Genomic DNA, 24,836 nt, shown 5'->3' on the forward strand with positions numbered 1-24,836 from the left:
GGATTTGATACATTTTGAATTTTTTCAGTATACATTTTTTTACATTAATTGAACAGAGGTTCATTATAAAAAATAAACCTATATATTGAACGCTCATGGAAAAATAGTAAATAAGAGAATAAAAATTCTGAAAAATAACTACGGTCTTTGTATTTGAGTCCTCTTTCAATCAAAAAAAATTATGAAATTGGATAAATATATAATAAGTTACATGTGTCAAAAGCCATGTATGTCCAAATTAGTGTTCGATCAACTTTAAACTCTGATAAAATATGAAATACTAATGATAAAGACATCAAATCACCTTTGCGATTTTGGTATGGATGTTAAAAAACTAAATTTGAAAGAATTATATTGATATCTATTGTAGAAAAAAAGTTGTGTGTCAAAAACAATGTCGCTTTTTAAAAATCAGGTTTTTGATAACATAGCAATTTTCTTGAGAGAAAAATTAATCCAATCAAATCAATTCAAAAAAAATATTTAAAAATATATTTAGAATCTACATAGAAAATCCTAAAGGACTCTATTTTACTTCATCTTCAAATTCCTTACCGTTAAATGGCAATTCGCATCTGAATGTGAAAGTTTTCTTGAAAATTCATAGTTCAGTGTCAGTTTAGGCAAAAAAGTGTAACCCATTATTGTGGGTCCACCTCATATCAAATGTTGTTTGACGTTTTGTAAGCATGGGTACGATATCATTTTTAACTCCATCTAATATGATTTGAATGGGTTTCCTATTTCCTTTGCTCCAAATAGATTTATGAGGTTCAACTAGAGGTTGTTTGGATGCTTTATCAACAAATTGTTTTACATTATTTTCTTCAAGAATCATTATGATTATGAATTTGTAGGCACCAAAGTGTTCTTTCCCATCAAACCTGTCCTCGAGTCTGATTGTGTATGTCATTGAGATAGGAGACTGATGCTAGATATATAAAAGTTTGATTACTAAATTTTGTAGAGCCTAGGTTCGACTACCAGAGCTCTGATACCATGTAAAGTTTCTACAAATTTTGTACCTATATATCAAACTTTAATTCTGTCCTTGATTGCTAAAAATGACTTTCTTAATAATGTGAAGTATCAAGGAGTTGTCAATTTTAATTATGATCTGAATGTTATATATCTTTGCAATAAATACGAACTAGTATTATTACTTGAGGGAGCATACTTGCAATTATTGTGTGTCCTCAAATTGCAATAATTCCTACCCTATATATCAAGACCAAAGGGCATGTCCCTCAAAAGGACATGACCCTACCTAGGTCATTTTATACATCTCTCATGAAAATTGGTGCCTAAAGGAAGTGACTCAAAGTTAACTAACATAACTATTAGTTATGATTAGTTTACAATATAATCTCTGCCCCAAAGATTGTCGCCCATTCTAAAGTCAAACCTGATGCATGTATATACCATCTATGATCTAATAGGGGAAGATAAAGGTGTGGTCTGCACTTTCTCAGACTATTATAATATTATCAATGTTAATATTTAACATAACACACCTTTACACCTTGGTGGTAGGTTCCACAAAATCCAAAATTTTCCCAAGTGTCAAAATTGAATTTCTAGCATCTGGGTTTTTTATTTCCTTATTCCAAAGTGATGTTTGAATGTTTTCTTTTGAATTTCTCAATGATCTCGATTACTTGGGAAGCTTTTGGAAAATCCAATGATGCATATTTATCTTAACTATTTTCCAATAATTATCAACCTCCATACGAGTTTCCACAAAATCCTCAAGTTTAGTGTCCAGCTCCAACGATACCTCTTTAGTCTTAAATGCTTGCCTGATATCTTCATCAGATGAAGCATCCTCGAAAGTTCTTCGAAATTGTTGGACTACTGATTGCACTGAACTGATCTTGGCCTTAGACTCATCTTAAAAAATGTAAAGGCAGGCAACATTGTAATAATTCTTTGCTTCCAAACTATGCTCTTGAGTCAGGTCTCTTAACCTCTAAATATCCTCGTGTAGTCCTTCCACGACCTTACTGCTGGTAGCTATCTTCTCTATCTAATCCTCAAGCTTATCAAGATCTTCCATTGTGTATACCTCCATAAATGTATGATACCTTTGACCTTTTATTGACGTGAAAATATTTAGGTCTTTTTCTTATGTATGTACCTCATCCATCAACCCGAAATCTTGGTTCACTATTGATACCAATTTATCTGCACTTGACTGAATGTAGTGTAAAAGGTTCAAATTGCCCTATATTATCTCTACACCCTTTTCCTCAAAATTGTCACGCCATTGCTGACATGCCCCCAAAAATGAATCCATATGTACCATCCCCTTCTCCTTTCTCTCCAGTGTCACAACAAGAGTGATCTCTGGATGATCCAAAGCTATTGGGCCTAGTATTCCATGTAGATAGCCTCTCATAAGCTCATTTTGTCTCTACAACATCAACAATTCAAACTCACTTCTATCCATATGCTTAAACAATTCTTTTGCGCCTATAGTAATCAGTACTTTAACAATATCTACCATGGCCTTCCTAATAGGACCTCCTTGATTTGATAATCATTAGGAGTCAAATCCCCAATTGTAGCATGTGGAGGAGGGATGTTTATGTGTGCAAGCAAGTCCTAATCTTGGTTCTTCATAATGAAGATCAGTGATTGTGCATCACCCATAAGTGGCTTAGGCTTCTTGATGGCTTTTACTAGCTCATTCATTCCCTCCTCAGTAGTTAAATTCAACTACCTCTTCTATTGAACCATGTCCTCTCTCTTCAGCCAAGCAGGTATGGTGCCCATTGGAGACATATATTTGACTGAAGAGGGGATTTGCACTACAGGTCCCTTTCCCTTATCAGTTGTCTCTAGAGTCTTTTCTTGTTGAGAAAGATCACTAGTTTGTGTCTTTGTATTTGATTGGGCTAAGGTCCCAACCTTGGTATCATGAGGAGTTTTTTGAGGTTCCTCATGTATTTGCCCCTCCTCTAATACTTAACCTACTTGTATTTGCTAGGGTTCTTCTTCCTCCACTACCTACTCTTCTGAGTTTGTTATGGAAGTGGTGTTGCCAAGCTTTTGTCCAAGAACGAAAAATCGTGAGATGGTAGTGGTGGTAGGTCTAGAGGTCCTTGAGGCAGAGGTGGTAATAGGTTCCAGTACTCTCCTAGGGATTGACTCGTAGGAGTATCCAATATTTCCCCCCCCCCACCATCTCAGTGCCTATCAGCATGAAGTCAAAATCTAAGAGGTCAAAGACATTTGTCTCTTGACACTCCATGTCTACAATCCACAGTTGTTGCTCATCCTCTGAAGTAGTAATATGAATAGGTTCTTTTGGAATAGATGACGGTGTTACAGTGGAGCTTCTTCTTCTTTCCTCTAACTCAAGGGGACATATTGAATTTACTCCCCTTCCACTTCTTCCACTTCAGCTTTAGGAATGGTTTCTAGTACCTATGGAGAGAAGCATTTTTTTCTTCAATTTTCTCCTATGTGACCCTCCTACAATGGGCTCAACCTTGGCCTTCTTAGGAACTGAGGGGGAGGCTTCTTCCCCTTGACCTTCCAGTGACTCCCTTTTTTCTTGCTCTTCTTTCTCTGGCTCTTGAACCTATCCTAGTGGAGGCACTTTCTCAGTCTCTTGGACTTGAGCTACTTGCTCATCTTGAGGCTCTGCTTGTTCAAGATTCTGCTATGGTTGTTGAGGAAATTGGGCCTGAGCTATTTGTTTTCTACCCTTTTCCCCTCTCTTTCTTTTCACTCTTCTATCCACTTCAAAATACTCAATTTCCTGCTCATTTTGATGAACTATTTTTGGCCTCACTGATGATTGAACTGGAAAAGTTTGTACTATGACCTTCACACCTTTGCCTTTGATAGGTCGTGTTGTGGCTTGTAGAGGAACAACCTATGGAACTAGATCAAGTTTGAAAGGCTTCTTGATCCATTCCCTCATTAGTTGGACTATATGGTGGGCTCTATTGTTGATGTCCACATTCTCATTCATGATTGGCCTGTCGTAGATTTTGTCCTGATTGTACATGGGATCCAAGACATCTTCAATGTCTTTCTCGATAGCCTTGAGAAGGATCTTCATTTTCAATGCCTTTTTTTCCAGATATAGAGTTATTCTACAATAATCCCTTATTCGAACATCATAGTCATCTATTGCATTCATCTAGTGGTCCTCCAGTGCATCCTCATGTACAAAATGCTTCCCTACCAGATGCTACACCATCCTAATATTATCAAAGTATGGGCAAGGGGAGTTGTACTCTTCTAAGGGATACTAATCTCATTCTAAATTAAAGGTCATGATGTCCTATTTCTTCTTGACCTTAAAACCACTATGGTGATTGGGCACACCCATGTCTTCTTGTGTTGTTTCCTCACTCTATCATATGTAGATGTGAGTTGCCTAACAATGTCCAAAAAAATAAGCCTTTCTGAAGGATACCTTGGGAGCTTCATTTAATTCACTTGTGTGCCAACTATCCTTAGGTATGAATGTAGTAGGCATTGATCTTTGTGATTCAGGCTGCTACCTTTACTTACATCCATTTGGCATAATCACCTGCTATGAATCAGATGATTGAAAATATAAAGTTGTCATTCACTATCCTATACTCCTTGCTCTAATCTAAAAGCTTCTTCTTCACTAGTTGAGGATATAGCACATAAGGTCAAGCATTAGCATCTTGCATGCTACCTCTTTTGTAAATTCCTAGGTAGTCAGTTGTTTTGGCCATCAATAAATACACCAAAAATGATGTAATGTAGAATTTGGGGTCAGCCTTAACAACTATCATCTATTCATCGAGGTTATCACTCAGCATTGTGGCCCAATCAATTGGCATCTTGGCCATTCGGATGGTTTCTATGAAATGGACCATCCAAATATTGAGATGTCCAACTGCTAGTAGACACATGACCGCTCAAAAGCATGATGGTGTATCTCATGTCATCCTTCATGTATCCCTCGGTCATGTCTACCTTGTCGATTCTATGGCCCACTAGTGTTCTATTAATAAAAAATGATGATTGGATTATCTATTTGGCTTCCTTCTCATGATCTTAATACCATCTTTTGCTCCCTCATAAGATATGTGTACATACTAATCGACTCTGGGCAAGTGTAAGGCTTTCTCAATGTTTCAAGGTCAGAGGTCTAGGACTATCTTGACTGTGACACTCTTGAGAACCTTCTTTTCAGTGACATAGTTTTTAGCAAGAGCCATAATGAGTTCTAAAGATTGCACAAAAGTAGGATGTGACACTGCACTAACAACCCTGATCAGATGAGTGTTGACACCATCGTGATTCTTTCTCTTGGCTTATTGCAGATGGTGAGGAAGGTGCTCCAGTCAATGTGGCCCAATTCAATGTCTTTGATTTCTGCATGCCCATCCTAAAAGCATGATTTCCTTGGAGTACATTGTATTTGAACACTACAGGTTTGGGAGAAATATTTTTTGTGAGTGAAGATGATGAAGATGTCATTTTATTTGCAAAAGAGAGGAAGATATTAGTCCATAAAACTAAAATTATGACACAAAACAAACCCTAACACATCAAAAACTTGCAAAATTTCCCCAAAAATAATGAAAAACCAATTAATTACCTCCCAAATCCCTAAAACGCAGAAAAGTGCACCTAGTGCACCCTTAGAGGTGCATAAATTGGGCTTAATGACCCCCAGTTTGTCATTTAAGTGCATTGCAAGTGCAAGGGGGATTCAATTAAGTCCATGATTTTGTGCACAAAGGGTGTGCATATGCACAACTTTATTGGTGTGCACGTGCACACCCTAATATACACTTGAGTGTTAGTTAGAGCACAAAATGGTGTGTAGATGTGCACCTTGGATAGATGTGCATCTATGTACCATTTACCTTAGGTTATTTTTCATCTTTTAGGTTTCAAAAGGAAAGGTGCACACATGTGCACCTTGAATAGGTATGCATATGCGCACCTTTCAATATTTAGGTGTTTCTACAGGTTTTCTTAGATTAGGTGTTAGATGTGAATAAAGGTGTGTACATGTGCACCTTGAAGATATGCGCATGTGCGCACCTTTGTTGTGTAGTATAACCTTTTCTATGTGTTGGTTTTGTGTTTGTGATTGCAAGAGAGAGCTTAGTATATGATGTGTGGAGGTGCAAAGATTAAGAGCACATGAGAAAAATGAATGGAACTGTGGGGGATTTAGGGTTTATATAGACCTTAGGCCTAGGGTGCGCACCCTTTGGAGGTGCACACATGCACAAGATGTGCAAGTGTGCATGTGAGCATCTCCAAAGGGAAATGAGTGCACACCTACGCATTTAGTGCACTTGCACACCATGGATAGGTGTGCGTGTGTTAAGTGTGCTAGTGCACATTCATGCACCTAACACTTGGAATTTTGACTTTTTCTCCTACTTTGACACCCTAAACTTTTCCAGTTAGAGACAGAGGCTTGACCTAGGCTCTTGGGGGAGTCCCAACATGACCCAGGCCCCAGACTAGGGGTTTGGGAGACATTTATTTTTTACTAGGGATTCCCCATTTCTAGGAGAAATGGGGCAAGCATTATGAAACCACAACAGGTACTAGGTGCCCTTGTCAAGGTCATGGTCGGTGTGTTGTTTAGGTTAGGAAAAGGGTCATTATTAGAGGAATGCTAGTGAATGAAATTTGCCTTTATTTCATTAGCTTGTTATGATATGTTTAAAATACTAGTAATAACTCTAGAATGAGAATGTTAAAGCTAAATATGCCATGGTTTATGAATTTTACCAATTGAAAATATATAATATTAGATATGATTTTACAGGCTAGTCATACATCAACATTGCATTTTAGTTTTCTTCAAGTATGAAAAGGAACAATGTTAATCTTAAAAATATCCATCATATATATGTCTCATGTTTAATTATTTTATTAAAAAATTCAATGAAACAAAGTTTTCGTCACTTATAAGAAGCCAAAATGCTAAACAACTAGCAAAACTACTGTAGAAAACCCTACACAAGAAAAGTTACTATGAAAGCAAAACAAGATAGTTGGAAAACATATGATTAGAAATCAAAAAAATCAATAGTCATGTTCCCTTAGCTTGCTTCTGTTCGAACCAAAATCACAAAGCCATCATTTTAGGATGAAATTTAGTAGATCCCTTCTATTCTCTAGTTTCATTACCTTGCAAGTCTTTATGGAGGCGAAAAATGGTTTGATAACATGTAATGTCTCCATTTGGGATTGCCTTTTCTTATGTTTTCTCTAAAAGTTTGAATAATAATCTTTTATTGACACTCCCTTTGTCTTGGGATGAAATCTCCTTTATTGAAAATATTGCCACCTTTCATTAGAATTGAGTCACCACTTTTCATTGTTGTCTTTGAGAGTAATATGCTATTCCCCAAATTTTCTCATGACCTTGTCCCTCAAATGAAGTATTTGTCAAAGTAATAAAGCATTATTTTATTAATTAAATTGCATTAATTTAATTATCAAGTCACTTATTATCTCTACTTTACTTAAGCTAAACTTTAGGCATATAATAATTAATTCTTTTATTAATTATTATCATGCAACCTAGGTTTTACCCTTTTAGGGTTTTCATATCCTTTTATAAGGATTGATTTATTTATAATTTATTCATTTACTTTTGATTATAGAAACTTCTCTTTTTTCTCATCAAGAATGTCTCATCTATGGATCTGAGAATTCTAGCCTCCACAGCTTTTGTTTCTCTTTTTGTGATAGGTGTTTGCATGAAGGTGATTATTGAGAGTTGTGGGGTTGATCTTTCATCAACTTCAACAAAAGCTCTCTTTATATCTTCCAAGGTAAGGAAGAGTTCAACTTTTTCATCATGTCTACACTCTGCAATGGTCATAACCTTTTCACATTTGCTACTCTTTTGAAAAGTCACAAAACTTAATCATTGTTTCCCTTTGGATGAGTTACAACCTTTCATAATTATTTCTCAAAAAAGACAACATTTCATCATTGCTACACCTTTTGAAGAATCAAAACCTTCCAAATTTACCATCTTTTGGAATAGTTACAACCCTTTATTTATTCACATTCTCTTCTATTCCTTTCTCTCCTTGCATTTGAGGGACTTATAACTTTTACTTTTCATGCATGTTTCACCCTTCATTAACTAAGTTTAAATCATATAATTATTTTTTTATTTTTTTATTTTTTTCTTGTACACTTTAATGATAGCATTATTTTCAAATTATATATAATATTATTGTATGGGTGATATAGATAATTTATATTGTTATATTAAAACTAGATTATAACATATGATTGTTTTTAATAAGTGGACAATTGAAGGAACTTAGAGGGGGAAGGTTTTGTAACCTAATGTCCATAGAGCCCTTATTAATTCCCCTCGTACCTGCATTTAATGGCCTCAAATTCTTGAGGGGTTGAGAAAGAAAATCGACTCAACATTTAATTATGGTTGTATTTAATCACCATAATACCAAGCCTTTTGCAAAATCAAGCATCAACCAAACCATCTCTCTTAGCTTGCTTCTCATAATAGCGTCGTCGCTCGTCATGGAGAGCAGAAAGAAGGTGCAGGCAACTAGGCTAAGGGAGGAGGAACAATTGCGTTCAAATGCATCTAACCTACCAAATTCATTAGAAACAACTCAGACTCGACCCTCCAACCTACTAGAAATGGAGATGGAGGTAAGGATAGTTCTTCATCTTGCCTCGTTATTAAACTAAAAAACCAAATGAAAGTGGAGTTAGATAATGAAACGAATAGATTAAAGAACATTGCTATATTCTTTGTTGCAATGGACCCTCTTAATTTGCCTTCAAGGAATTTCCTAAATAATTGGTTTCAAAGAGTCTAGGATCATAAGTTAGGACACCACTTCTCTTTTTGTCAAATGTTGTAGAGGGGATTGTTTATTGTGATATTCTACAATCCTGAATCCCAAAATACTCTTGTAGATAAACAATTCAAGAAATTAGGTAATGTAGAATGGGCATTGCCATGGTCTCTCGAGTTAGTCAATGATGATGTTATGACCCTTGCCAGCCCTAGATGGATAAAAATTAGCAATCTTCCCCCCTATATTTGAAATTTCAATTTGTAATTACTCAAGGCTTTTGGTATGGTCCTTAAGTTTAATCGTTCTAATGACCTAATCCCCAATGTCGATATCAAAATTTTGATGTCCATCTTCCTTGGCATCAATGCCCTAGAAAAAACTTGCCTTAATGATGAAATTTCACCCTTTTGGTGCCCAATTCCCTACATGGGAGGACTTGATTCCTATTATTTGTGCAAAAGGGAAGGACACAAAAGGAAGGCCTGCCCTCTTCTTACTAGAAAAAAAATTCTTGAACCATCCTTCTCTGGTTCCCCCTAGTAGGCCACCTAAGCTCAGGTATGTTTCCACCCATGCCCCGAAAAATTCCACCCAAATCTCCCTAGATCCTCAAGCATCTCAATGGTTGAAAGATACTAATAAAATTAGAGCCTCTTTGAATGAGTTGAAAGATCAGCTTGTTAAACCTTCAACAAACTCCAAATTACCAAAAATATAGACCTCCTTAAATGATCTTCCAAATTTGTCAAAAGTCCAAACTATAGACTTTGGGCTTTGATCCAAAGCCTTCCTCTGCCATCTCTCAACCATTGAATGTTCAACAGTCAGCCTTGCACTCTATAAATGATAGGACAAAATTTTTTGTTAAGGACTCATCCTCCCTTGTTGTGAAGTTTATCTTTGTTCCAACCTGGAGTAGAGAAGAGGTTGTCTCTCCTATTCCAATTAACCCTAGTGTTGATTCAAGCCCAGAGAATCCAGAGAGTTCAACTTGTGAAGTTTGTATTATTCAAAAGATGGATTGCTTGAGGGGGGAGGAAAGGCTTCTTGATTATTCCCTCATCGGTATCTCGATCGCTTCTAAAACCCCAATTCTTGGTAAGAACAAGGATGTTGTCTCTAAACTTGATGGTGATGTGACATGCTCCACTCAGCCTCCTCAAGGGGATAATTTCTTGTCAGAGGAGTTGTAGCCTATTGTCACTCTAGAGGTTGGATTTGGGAAATGTTCCAAAACATAGGATAATGGGGAAGATGACACATGTTTTCTATGCAGAAAAAAGTAAAGATAAGAGAAAACCAAGGAAAAATGATCCTCACATCTTGGATAATGGAGAAGTCATTCGGAGTAAAAGGGGGATGCCCCCTCATTTGAGTGGAAATGATAAGGCCTTCAAGATGGCTAAAACTAAAATGCTAGAATGTTTCAAGGGGTTTCTAACCTCAATGGATATTGACAAGTAATGACTCTTATGGGTAAATTGAAACTAGCATCTTGGAATTTCAGAGGTTTAGAATCTTCTGACAAGATTTATATGGTCAAGAGATTCCTAAAGTAGGCGGAAACTACTGATATCATCTTACTTCAAGAAGTCAATGGCATAGGCTTTGCCCTTGAAATTGCTCTAAAATGCATATGGAAAGATGTTCTTTCTTTCTCAACCAAGCATCCAAAGGGGAAGGGGGGTACTACCACACTGATAGGTCCTAAATGGAGGAAGAAAATCAGCAATTGGTGGAACTCACCCTATAATAGTCTCATGGGTTTCTCTTAAGACTGGTAATTTCAAGTTTGGCATCTACTTAATTTATGCCTCTAATGAACACTTAGATAGAATCCAATTATGGCAATGGTTGACTTCTCTACCCAACATCCCATGGATTTTGGTTGGTAATTTTAATATGGTGGAAAGACCTCAAGACAAGTCAGGTGGCCTAAAATTTGAATGGAAAGGAAATGAACAGTTCTTCTGGTCTATGTTGTTAAGAAAACTCAATCTCATAGACCCCCTTACAGTTACTCTAGACTTGATAGAATCTACTTCGTCAAAAACTTATTTAGTTGACCAAGCCCCTTGACAATAATGTTGTCCACATCCTACCATATTCTCTTTCTGATCATCACCTTATTTTGGTTGAAATCTTCAAACTTGGTTGCCCCCAATTGAATTTCAAAGGCCCCAAGGCCTTTGTAGTCAATATATCATTGCTGGAAGACCAAGATATACTTGCAGCAATCAAGATTGTACAGTGTTACAACTCAACCATCTGCAAGAATGACAATCCTATTAGGAGATGGAATAAAAATATTAACACTTCATGGAAAATTTTCAAAACTATTGGAAAAAAGAGCTAATGATAGTAGAGGCTTAGAACTATCCCTGGTTAACTCTCTTCAATCAATTGAGGCCTCTCTTTAGAATCAACCCTCCAATCCTCAAGTTGTTGAGACTGTATCCAAAACTAAGATTGACCTAAGGAAACTTCAAACCAATAAGACTCAGGATGCCAGAGTTAGATCCAGAGTTAATTAGCTAAAGATGTGAGACAAAGGTTCTAAGTTCTTTTTTGAAGTATTGAAATTCAAGGAAGCCAAGGAAAAAATTGAATATGTTTGTGAGAATTGTTCCACTTACATAGATTTAGAGAATATCCTTAGTTCCTTTAGCCGATACTATAAACTCTTGTTGTCCTAAAAAGATGTTGGGGATGATGTGGAAAAGGCTAGGAATAAGATTCAAACCATTATCCTTAAGAAGTTGTCAAAACTATATACGTCCCTGCTGGAAATCCCTATCTCTCTTGTTGAGATCCAAGATGCCATCTCCACTTTGAGCAAAGAGAAAGCTCTAGGACCATTTGGACTCCTAGTAGAATTCTTCAAGATAAATACATAATGGATTAGCCCCATCCTGCAAGAACTATACCTATTTTCTATAAAGAAAAGATCTACGAGGCATGTAGAATATCAATGCAAGTCTCATTAAGTTAATCTATAAGGGAGGTGATAAAAATCTAATTAAAAATTGGAGACCAATTACACTCCTGAATGTGTCATACAAAATCCTATCTTTCTAGGATAGTTCTTATTCTCCCTAAGATTATTAGTCAGACAAAAACATGGTTTTTTAAAGGTAGATATATCTTGGAGAATCTTCTAACTTGTTGGGATACCATGGACTGGGCCATGTATTTAGGACAAGATATTGGGATGTTACTAATAGATTATGAAAAGGAATATGACAAAGTGGAATAGGGTTTTATTTTTATGATGTTGAGAGCCCTTGGATTTCCATAAGCTTTTATACACATGGTTGGTATTCTTTTGAATGACACCAATGCTTCTATAGAGGTTAATAGTGTTAGAACAAATTGCTTTGAAATTGCAAGATCTATTAGGTAAAGGATTCCCCCTAGCCCCAACACTATTTGTGATAACTGCAAAATCCTTACAGTATCTACTTAGAGATAACTCTCTGTCTGCTAAGGTTGTAGGTCCCTCTCTACCAAATGGGGACGAGATTTATAATATCTAGTTTGTTGCTGACACTTGAAGAGTCCAATATGGATCACCTAATAACTAAATTGGACTTGTTTTGTATAGCCTAAGGAAGAAAAATATCTATATCTAAATCCATCCTACTAGGGTGGAACTCAAACCATCCTTCTTAGTGCAACAAATATGGTATTGGTTGGGGTGGAACAAATCATGTTATAAAATCTCTAGGTATTCCATTTTCCATTAACCTTAATATTAATGATATGTGGAAAGTCAGAGATAAAATAAGTAATAAACTCAACAAATGGAATTCATTCTATTTATCTATGGCTAGAAGAATTTAGGTTTGTCAGAAAATCATCTTTTCTTACTCAACATCCTTCTCCTCAGCTTGGCTCTTCAATGTTAGTCAATTTGAATTTTCACAAAAGATCATTCAAGACTCCCTTTAGTATGATGAGAAGGGAATATGTAAGTCTCATGTTGTTAGGTGGGATTGGCGTACAAAGAAAGGAACTAGGTGGGCTTGGATCAAAGGACTTGAGAACACATGGCATATCCTTAGTAGTGAAATGGATTGCTAAAGCAACATAAGGAGATGAACCTTGGAAAATCCTTATCAAGCATAATCAAAGTAGAGGACACTCGTGTGGAGCTAAATTTTGGAGTAATTTGGATGCATTGGACCTCTTTTCTTTGGAATGCAAAACAATGGTGGGGGCTCCAATGTGTTCAATTCACTCTAGAAGAGTTGGGAAAAGTTGAGACCTCTTTTTGGTACTATTTAGAGATCACAAACTAGGAACATTTGGTGTGGCAATAGTTCCATTTGGTGGAACCTAATAACAAACTCAAGCCTCTAGCCCTAGTGTAAGGATGCTCAACTAAGAAATGTGCTAAAGTTGGTATAAAGAGTTTTGATGATATTCTTAATAATGGGAGTCTATTGGACTGGCTCAAGTTAAAAATTAGAGATTCATTGCAAGAATCCCAAACTAGAACCTTTTGTGTGATTAAGAGCACTCTTGAATCTTCAAGAATCAAACCAAAATATTGATCCCCAGATTCTTGTTCTTTTCAAATGAGATGGATAGACTCTTCCCCTTGTACTTGGTCAAGACCAAATATATTTACTCCATCCTTTCTTCCAATACTATCATCCTTGACCACTTGATTACTTGCTAGACCCTTTCCCTTACCCACGCCAAGTGGCAAAAAATCCTTATCCATCTTTGGGCTTGACCTGTTGAACCAACAATTATTTTCTTTCTTTAGAGGATGTTGTTGCATAAGTTTCCATTCAAAAATCCAAGAGGGGACACCAATATTTGTTTTGTCTACTTGAAAACTAAATCTATGATCCATGTTTTCTTCCAATTGCTCCTTTTCTCAGGATATTTTGATTTATTTGGAATTGTTTTGGATACAATGGCTTCCTCGATAAAATTATTTATGGCAAAATTTGTTTTAGCAACATAAGTCATAATGTGTTCTAGACTATCCTTTCTTCATTTATACTTTGATCTCTTTGGAAGCTTAGGAATAATAACATTTTTTAGGGTAAAGATAGAATCCTTACCAACTCTCTGAGGAGACTCATATTTGCTAACATTTTTGTACATATAACTACTATATTCAAGCTTAAAGAGGACTACTTAATGACAATTCGTGCAAGAAGGTAAAGGGTTGCTAACTAAGAAAGACCTTCATTATGGATTACCACCATGAAAAAGAAAGGAAAGGAGCAACCTCGTAGATGATTTTAATGTTCCTCTATTGCAACTAATCCTAAAGATTAGAGTGGAGGGTACTTACATTCATTAGAGAGAGAATATCCATTGATGACTTTCATGCCCTCCCCTTTGTGGCTCACTACCTCGACGACCAGTGATGAAGAGTAGGAGGAATGATCTCCAAAATGAAGATTCAATACTTATGTTTTATGTTTGTAGATTTGTACTAGATACTTGGACTTTTTGCAACAACCTAATTTTTTGATCCTTATCTATTGTTGGGTAGTATAATTTGGGTTGTTGGTTTCTTTCATACTAAGTGACATTTCAATCCTTAAAAAACTCTTTTTTTCCCTTATATGTGTTAAGGAAAATGAGATCAGAGGTAGAACTTTATTCTATAAATTATATTCAGCTGATGATAAGTTTGACTTCTCTAAATATGACATTTATCACAACAGGGTTATATTCAAATTGTTCAAGATGATTCCTAACATCTTACTTGCATTTAAATCTTTCAAGGAATAATATTCATGCTTCTTAGTTTAATTGCATGTAAATACATGTTAGCATATCACTAGAAATAGCATGTGTTGATTGATGTTTTTCCAAATGATCATGCCACTTTGTATATATAGAGATTGGATGGTTTTGTCTCATGTAGAGACATGACTCTATGTGCTCATATGACAAATGGATCAAGAACTCATAAAACACACAAGTAGTACCATGATTTCTAGCTCATCTCGGGATAATAGCAAAAGTCAGTCATGATACTTTTGTTATCATATTAACCAACACATTCTGGGACAACAATTTAGCGAAGTCTATGATAACACGTCAATCTATTTTTAAGGTCATCATCTTACAATAGAGACCTAACATCTTATAAAATGAAAGATCATCATCTTTCTGTGTTTTCTCTTAAATTCAAGAGGTACTATTGTGCACATGTGTTTATTTGTGGAAAGATGATGATATATTTCAGGAAGGAACTGAGATTTTTAGTCTTAGGAGTTACAATAACAATACAATTTTACCATACCAAGTTTTCCTCTAAAGTAAACCACTTTATATTCCAACTTGATGACAACCTTATCTACCATATCCATGATATAGTGAACATGTATCTCTATATGTTTGGATTTGTTGTGGAAGACTGGATTCACTGAGAGTTTGATGCAACTTTGATTATCACAATAGGTGGCTATGTGTTTTAGTGGCTTTCCAAATAGCCCAACCAATAACTTCCTTAACCATACTTCTTCTTAGGCTGTCATGGATGAAACTACTTCAGTGGAACTTAGAGTAGTAGAGGACTACTTTTTGGTAAATCAGGATATCATTACATAACCAAGACTAAATCAACACCCTATAGTTCTCTTTCGATCAGTAGAACATCCAATCAAATCAAAATTTGAATATCCTTGAAGGTGTAACTCAACTTTTTCATATTTTAGACCAAGTCCAAAAGTGTTGTGCAAGTACCTCAAAATGTGTCTTGCTTCCATGAGGTGAATCTTCTTAGGTTTGCACACAAATTGACTTAGTGCATTTGTGGCATTAAAAATATCAAGTTGAGTTCTTACTAAGTACATTAATTATCCAATTATCTATCTATAATATGTAGGATTAATGGTCTAAGACTCATGTGCCTTGGTTTTGAGTTTATGGATATTTGTCTCCATAGGTGTGGATAGCGGTTTGTAGTCCATCATGCCAAATATTTTCAATATATTAGTGGTATAACTCCCTTGGTTAGAAAAATGTATTCTTCCTTTTGTCTTACTTCTAATCCCAAGAAGTAGTGTACAAGACCTAAAATTTCATTTCAAATTTAGATATGAGGTCTTTCTTGCAATTTAAAAATAAGATGGTCTTCGCCTGTTATCAAAAGATCATCAACATAGAGAACTAGTATTAACATATCTACCTATGGTTTCTTGATGTGTATGTTTGGATCTAATTCTTTTCTTGAGTACCCAAATTTGACAAGGTAGCTATCTATTCTCTCATACCGTGCCTTGGGAGCTTGTTTAATACCATAGAGATTTCTTCAATTTGCATACACATGACTCTTTGTTATGGATAACAAACCCTTCTAGTTGTTCTAGGTATACTTCTTCATTAATGACTCCATTTAGGAATTTTGTCTTTATATCCATCTAATGTACCTTCCAAACTTTGGATGAACTATTTCATGCCCCTTAGAATAAATAGTAGGCACCCCCTTTCAGATTATTGTTACGGGCCTATAGTTTCTCACACCTTTAGAACAGGAGGGCTATCTAGTTGCTTGGGCTTTCAAAATGCATTTTAAAGTCTATCTTATATATATTTATTTAAAAATAGACCCCTAAGGTCTATATCTATGAGAGAGGTGGTAGTTGGAGATATAATATTGTACATCAGACATGATATGACACCTCAAAAGGGCCACTTCTCAAAAGTGACGAAAATGGAAGTGTGAAACCTATTTTTCCATCTTGGGAGATTCCACATAAGGAGTGGGAGACAACAAGAGCTAGTGGGTTGTTTACCCACTCTCCATTCATGGAGATAGTTAGGAGTTGGGGAAGACATGAAGATATGGTGAAATGAAGAAAAAAGGATAGAGTTCTTGCATTTTTGAAGATGGAGATTAAGGGAGGCTTAGAGGAAGATAAGTTATTATTTCCTTTACTCTTGCAGTAGATATTTCTTTGTTAATGTGATAAAAATGTATTTGTAAAGAAAATATTATAGAATGATAAAGATAGAAACTCATGAAATAACATTCCTAATCTTTTAGGGTAAAATGAGTTCCTCTTGCTTAGGGGTATGGCTAGGATCCGTGGGATCTCATGATGTCATTATGGTCAGGAGGAAAAGAGCAAGGTTATAGTTATTTTGATTATCCACTTGTATATTTGTTTGAGATATTAAAGAAAAATACAATAGTAAAATCTGATAGGAAAGAAAAAAAAATGTGCAAATATTTTATACCTTGTTCTTTTATTTAAGTTGTTATAACAATATTATTGGGTCTATATCCAAGATATTGAAAAACATAAGGGTATTATATCTTGTATTTTTTGTTTTAAGCTATATAAGATGCACTTAATATGTAAAGGAAATCATGTATTCTCACTTTAAATCAAAAAGTATTTGGATATTTAATTTATTTAGAGGTTCCTGAGTTTTCTCATGCAATGAAAGAGTAAGAAATTATTGTTTTACATATGCATACTTCAATTACCAACATGAAGATAGCTTACATAAAGGGGGTTCTAGTATTATTATTTTGAAACACTTAATATTTACATCTCTATCTTTTTTTATTAAAATATAAATAAATAAAGATATAATAATAATAATAATAGATTTAGTGTGTGCTTTGGCTGGAAAGCTTAGGCATGACATCTACTTTTGGTAACTACTCTCAACATCTTCATTTTTTCTTATTCAAAGGCCTTATTGGGATCAATTTTGCTTCATTGTAGTCATGGACACCCCTATTAATCTTACCTACCCTAATAAGCTCAAGGGCTTTGATGCTCCCATGACTATCAATAAAATTAGGCAATTTCTCCCTGTTAGAAACAAGGTTGTTTGGAGGGCAATGCTCTGGGTCATTAGTGTCCAATATATCAATTGTCCCAACAAATTTTGATTTAAGACTAATATTGTGGCTATGTCCATAGCCCTTGCCAAACATAAATACGAAGATCAGAGTCTTATAGCCAGTATGTGTAGGAATTTGTTTGATGAAGAGCTTCTAGGTAGAATGGACATGGTCATGTTGAATATTAGGAATGATTTCACCATCCCCCTAGCTACTAATTATGGTGTTCTCTACATACGAGGGGAAGCGGTCCCTACTTACCCTATGATTTTTTATAGAGGACCTAATTGACATTTGGGAAGATAGGCTTATTTATAAAAGGAATATTTGATTCCTTATGTTCTTCTATGCTCTTCTGAACCCCATTGAGGATGATTGGTTGGAGGCATACTTCATAAGTAAGGTGTCTTACATGAAGGTCACTCCATGCAACCATAGAGGACCTCAGAGATGCCTTTTTATGAATAGGATGGTTATGCTCTAATAAACACTTTTTTGAATTTGTCTGACTTTATTGCTTTCAATTCTTTCATATGTATAGTTATGAGTTTGGACTTTAATATTTTTATGCTTAAATGTTTAATAGTTAAACTAGAAGGGAGACACTTTATCAACTACTTTCATTTTTCTTGAATTTACTGATAAAATAGTAATAGAAACATGAATTCTAGCACAATGTTGGCATCTCTCTAGTTTTTTTGCATATTTTGCATGATTTAGTTTTCCTTTCTTGTTGCTTCTGTGTAATGATTATAATGGTAAATTGAAGGCTTTCTATGTGGAAAGTTGTAGGTGGGGACCTTAAACAAATACTTTAACAATTGGGTCTCTCTTTATCGTTCTTTATTTTTGTCAAGAAACTAGAGGCCTTAAGTTAGAATTTGAATATACTATCTTATGCCTTATTATTTTAGTCTCTTAATTTTTTGGACCATGTGGGCTTTATTTCTATTAATATGATTCTTTATATCTTTAATTTGAGGAAATATTTTTTGGCATCATAAGTTCTCCAGGTGTAAGGCTCTCATTCAGGAGCTTTGAGGTGATAATGATGGTAAATTTTTATTTGAAAACTACACAAATTTTCCTCTAAATATAGGGTTAATTTTTAGATTGGTGGCATCCTTGTTTATTGTAATGCTCACAAAACTTTGTCGTTATTATTGGGATGACATTTCTTCAGTAATTTGTAGAGGTTCTAAGTCTAGAGAGGTTGATATTTAGGAATGTTAACTTGAGTAGATGTGTTTAAATAGAAAATGGGAAACATTTATCTTATATATTTTTTAGTACTAAATGATTTTGAGAGTTGAGGAATGTTGGATACTTTGTGGTTTCCTAGTGTTGTTCTTGTTAGGTTTGTTATCAGCCCCTATAGGTCTGATACTTAGAGTTCAGCCTCCCAGTCTTCAATATAAGCATTAGATTGTAGAATTAATCTTTAATGAGATGCTAAGATGATTCTTTTATATAATATTCAAAGTTCCTTTTAAAACTTTTCAAAAGTTGTAATGCACAGTACATAGGGATCAAATTTGTAAAGCTCAATTTTTCAAAGCTTCATTTTGTAAACTTCAATGTATAATTTATATTTACAATATAAAAGAAGGAATGCCTTCTTCAAGACCCTATATAGGGCTTATGTACTTAAACATGACTTTGGTCCCAGGCTACGTTGGGGGTTTTCTTACCCCGTTCTTTTTCCATGGGTGCCTTCATTTGAACAAGGATACTTGTAAATAATTTTAATATTAATACAATACAAATGCACTTGCCTTTAATTGACCAAAAATATATATCTAAGATTCCATACTAATGTTGAAGATGTTTTTTATTTACTCTAGTTGACACATTGGCTTAAAGATTTGCTTCAATCCCAAAGAAAAACCTTCATGAAGCATGCTTCATCTAGAGAAATTTCTCCCAAGAGAAGGGTGTCATAAAAAAAATCATGAGTGACCGATTGATTGCACCCCTCAGGCTATTTTCACCCATTTCCAAGATCTATCATTTTTGTTCTCGATGATCAACCTCCTTAAAACTTAAGCCATAATGGAAAAAATGGGTTGTCTCTCCTAAGGCCTCTAAAGGTAGTGAAAGATCCTTGTGGGCTATAATTTAATAAAATGGAGAAGCCAGGGGTAAAAATACAACTTTTAATTTGTATAAGACCCTCATAGTGAATGTTGAACTTTTTACACTCTTACAAGAAACAAAGTGATACACTCAGTCATAGGCCTTAGAAATATCCAAATTCACAAAATTGTTTGAATCTTACTTGATCTAATAATATGGATAGCCTCATGCACAATAATGATACCTTAAAAAATTGATTTATTTAGAATGAATCCACTTTTTGATCTTCTAAAATAATTTATCCCAACAACATTTTTTAATCTATTAATAACCACTTTTTAATGGTTAATGGGTGGAAAGCGAGATCAATTAATTATTATTATTTGTTAAGCTCGAGTAGATTTGAACCCAAAACTTCTCAATTGAGAGGCTTGCAATTTACCATTGTGTTGTAGGATATTGCCTCTATTAATAGCCACTTTAGAAATAATCTTTTTATCATATTGCATATAGAGATCATATAGAAAGCTTCATACATTTGAAGAACCTCCCTCCTTGGAATCAAAACAATAAAAGTGTTGTTAAATATTTTATAACGTAGTAATTTTTTCTTGATTGTTCAAACATGACATGAAGGTTCTCTTTCAAGACGTCCTAAAACTTCTAGAAAAATACTACTTGAAAGTCATCCAACCTTGGAACTTTACTCCCCTACATGGATAATAGGGTATTTTTAACTTCTTTCACTGACACTAATTCTTGAAGCATCTTATTTTAGGAATCGATAACTAGAGAGGATAATTTTAAGATTGCTCTCATATTGGTTTGCAACACCATGATCTTCCTTTGATAGGAATGAAGAGAAAAAAGTAATTGCCTATACATTAATTTTTGAAATATTCTAAGTCCATAGCCCATGCCATTTCTTAAAAGAACTAATTTTGTTAATGAATCTCTTAGTCTTGATTGAATTATGGAATTATTTGGTATTTTTGTCTCCTTCATTAGCCTAATTTTGAAAAGACTTCTTTCTAGAAAAATCACCCTTCTTTAGAAATAATCTCTTAATATTGGGCATGAAGTGTTTTCTCCAAAAGGAAATCCACTTCCTCCATTCCATCTTTGATCACGTTTGTATTATGGGCTTCCGATTTTTTTTTGAAACACATATTTTTAAAATGAACTCTATTCCATTCCATGAGTTATTCTATTAAAAAATTTAGGTTCTTAAAGAAAACATAAGCACTCATACCCTCTGAATTTAGAGCATTATTCCACCAACCAAACACCAACTTGTGGAAGTTTGCCTCTTAAAGCCACAAATTTTATAACGTAGAAGGAAACCTTAGAGAAATTGCATCACATTGAAATATCAAAGAAATCAGGAAATGATAAAACCTCAAGAAAGGAATAATATAAACACCAAAGGAAGCTTTGCCCAATTACTCGGAATGAAAAATCTATTTAAACTATACTAGACAAACCCTTTCTTTGATTCATCCGTGTAGAAGATTCAAATCTCACCTTGATTTACCATAAGCCATTGGTGATCACAAACTACTAAAAACCTTTTGAAGGGGCCCAAGGGTGCACTTCCTCTCCTTTTATCCGCTAGTTCAAGAGTAGCATTAAAATAATTATCTCTAATAAATATGCCTTGATCCTTCTTTTGGATGAACTATGGAATCCTATCCCACACTCCTTTTTTTTTCTTTATGTCAGTTGGTCCATATGCATTAAACAAAAAGTATTTCACATTGAAGGGGTTGAAACCTCACATTAACTGTTTGCTAAAATATTTCTTGAGTTATCAAATCCATAATAATAGTACTAGGATTTTATAGAATCCCCAAAACACTTGATACTCCTTTCACATTAACAAAACAATTGTTCCAATGCTTCCATATCCTAAGAAATTGTTGACTATCCTCTTTATTCAACTTTTTTTCTTGCATAATTAAGATTTTTGGGGATAATTTATTAAGACGTCTCTTGATCAAATTCCTTTCGTCAAAGGGATTACAACCCCTAACATTATACAAAACCACTCTTCTTGTTGTCTAGGAATTCATATTTCCTTCCCAAACCCTAGTTTTCTTTGACGTTTGGCATTATTAGTGATTTCCACGAATTCTAAAATAGTTTTACAAACTCTAGTTCTCTTCTCACCTATAATCCCTTTGCTACCATCCAATCCAACGGTGTCTTCATCATCAAATGAATCTAACTCAATTACCTCCCTTGAATCACCATTTGCTTCATTTTTGTCTTCCTTAATAGATACTTTGAAGGGAAAAACATGAGTTCATTTAAAGTGTGGTGGCATTTACAATATTATTTGAATGAGGCCCCTTGCCCATAGATTTGTAGATTCTTCAAACTTATGTGTCGATGTTGTCTCCTTTAGGCATGGGTAGGGTGAGATTTGGTGAATGAATTCCTCTATTAACAATTCTCATGCAATAATAACTTTCTTGTTCCTTACTTTAATATCCAAGTTTTGTTCATGAATACACCCTGTTCCAAATTCTAGAGCTAGAAAATTCAAATATATTCACAAAGTTGTGTACTAATGATTATCTCCCAACTTACTACTTTCAACTAGGTTACAAAGACATGGGTTAACTTGCAGAGATGTTCCTAAGATTGGGTTTTACTATTGGGATGTTGAGAGGAAGCTCAAAACCCTTCAAACTCGAGCCTATTACCCCACCCCTTTTCTTGAGAAACACTACCAATATCAACTTTGATCATTGAGGTCAAAGGTTGAATGAGAGAGAGAGCCAAGAAATTGGTGTTCTTTGTCTCTTTTGATATATTAGTAGGTTTCTTGGCAGGTCACACACTCTTCAAACCCTTACCTTTCTTATCCTTTATACAATCCTCTAAGTGGCCTATTTCCTTACAATGCTTGCAATGCTCCTCCTCCCACCAAATAACTTTGTTTGTTTAGATCTTTATTCCGTGGGATAGTGAAGGATAAAATTTTTAGGCTATACAAATCGTTGCATACATGTCAAGTCATTTTTTCTTTATCACTTCATCAACCTTTAAAAACTTCCCAAAATCATCACCAATTATTTTGAGGGTTTTCACTTTTGAGTATTCATGGGGAAGATTGTACAAACAATCTTATATTAGAACTTCCTCCATATTTGCTCGTAAATGATTAAAATCTAGGGTCCAATCCCTAATAGAGAACCGTATACCCCTGATAATGGAAGATCCATTATTGATTGCAAATTCAATTATGAAGTCGAGAAAATGCATGCCACTCTCTACTCCACTCCATGAACAAGGTCTTTACCTTAAACATTTGCACTGACTCTCACTAATTTTTGATAGGCAATGGAGGCTCTTTGGGTTGCTTTGGTGTGTTAGGAGTTGCTTTTGGTTGTCATAACTTCTTTAAGATCCATTTAAATCCTTCACTATTCCATGTGGAAAGTTTTGCATACCCCCGTTTGTTTCACTCTATACCAAGCCAACTCATATGATTTGGGTGTTCACCTTTAGGCTCCTAAACATTTCTTCTTGGGCAATCCTCCCATACCTTGTTAGGAGGTCATCATATTGAATTATTTCTAAACTACTCTCAATGCCTATCATGCCACTTGAAACTCCTTCGTTTGCTACAATCGCTATGTAACCTTAGATCCCCTCCTCTCCTCATCATTATTCTATTATACAAACGTTATTTATCAAACACTTATTTTTTCGTTGTATAATTATAAAAAAGATTTATTTAAATATCAACTCCAATTCCACCATAATCTAAAATATTGATAAATTAATATCTAAATTAGACGACCCACCTTATTTGTCACATCAATTCTTGACATTCAACTATTTAAAATTAACTTAAAAATTGAAGATATATTTTAATTATTAGGAAAACATATTGTTTATACATTTTTAATCATATTTTCCATAATATTTAATGATCTTTTCCAAAATTTACCCCAACTTTTTGTTTGCTTTTGAAAATTCTCTTCTTACGAGCCAACCACAATCAAATTTAACCACACTTGTAAGTGCGGTGACAAAGAGTACTTAGGAGTCGACATTAGAGGAAAGACGAGAATCTTGATTGCTCAACTAAGGTTCGATTCACATCACTTGAGGTGCGCAACCGATAGATGGAAGATCCCTAAAGAAAGGTGGGAGGAGAGAATTTGTAGGTTTTGTAACAAGGGCGTAATGGAGACATAATGACACTATATCAAAGAGTGTACGACATACGAAGACATTTGGGTCCAATTCATGGACACAATACAAGTGAACAATATAAAAGAACTTTTTGAGGGACCAAGACTTTACAAGGTGGCTGCTTTGCTATGCAACTCTACAAAAGAAGGGACAGCCTAGAGAAATCACAACAAAATATTTAGTGAATCCCCTTTTGATCTCATAGACATTTGATCGTGTGGATGTTAGTAAAGCTCATTTCATTTCAATTTCAGCCTAGCGACCGAACTTACCCAACAAGGCATTTTCCCTAATGTTTAATCATTTTAAAAATCTTTTGGAGCTAGAATTACTACTCTTTTTCCTTGCATTTAAACAAGAAATAGGTAAGGACTGCTGCGAATGGCTAAGGTTCTAAGCTTTCCAGCGGCAGAAGTATGGATGGAAAACGGAAGAATGTAGAGGAAACACAAACATTCAACGGGAAAAAATTGAATTAGAACAGCCGAAGTCTGAGTAAACCACGATTCATCTATCCAAGCCTTTTATTATTGAATTCCGTGGGCTTACTTCGGCTGCGTGTGCGTATTTAGTTTTTCTGTTTAATATTGCTACGGACGGTTGCACTCGTAAGTGAAAAGCATGACAACACATTGTTTCAGGCTGTAGTATTGGGGATTTTGAAAATGTTGGTTGCTGGTTCAATTCATTCTATGGAGTTGCGGTACATGCCTTCAACTAGCGTTCCACAACCTAACATAAAAGGTAAGCCTGGACAAATGTCTATATACTACTGCTTTCTGTCTTTTTGATTCTCTTGTTTTCTTTATAATTTATAGTTTTTAAATTCCTGTTTTGACGATATAGTTTACATTTTAAAGAAATTCCGTTGGGCAGTTTTGCACCAGAATTGTCGT

At 34.9% G+C, this 24,836-nt stretch overlaps 1 protein-coding gene across 2 annotated transcripts in view; it reads left to right on the forward strand.

The window, feature by feature from the left end:
- Window positions 1-24,197: 24,197 nt before the first annotated feature.
- FTSHI1 (FtsH extracellular protease family) overlaps window positions 24,198-24,836 on the forward strand; it is a 189,419-nt gene continuing 188,780 nt past the window's right edge. The window contains exon 1 of one of the 2 annotated variants that reach the window (XM_089833042.1): window positions 24,198-24,684. In XM_089833042.1, the coding sequence (XP_089689168.1) occupies window positions 24,606-24,684 (79 nt within the window). In that variant the 5' untranslated portion in view covers window positions 24,198-24,605. The remainder of the gene's footprint in view (window positions 24,685-24,836) is intronic. The other variant, XM_089833041.1, reaches the window with a different exon arrangement.

The sequence above is a fragment of the Cupressus sempervirens genome, chromosome 5 (genome assembly GCF_028749045.1).
Source record: "Cupressus sempervirens isolate cs-2001-9-10 chromosome 5, ASM2874904v1, whole genome shotgun sequence".
Taxonomy (NCBI): Eukaryota; Viridiplantae; Streptophyta; class Pinopsida; order Cupressales; family Cupressaceae; genus Cupressus; species Cupressus sempervirens.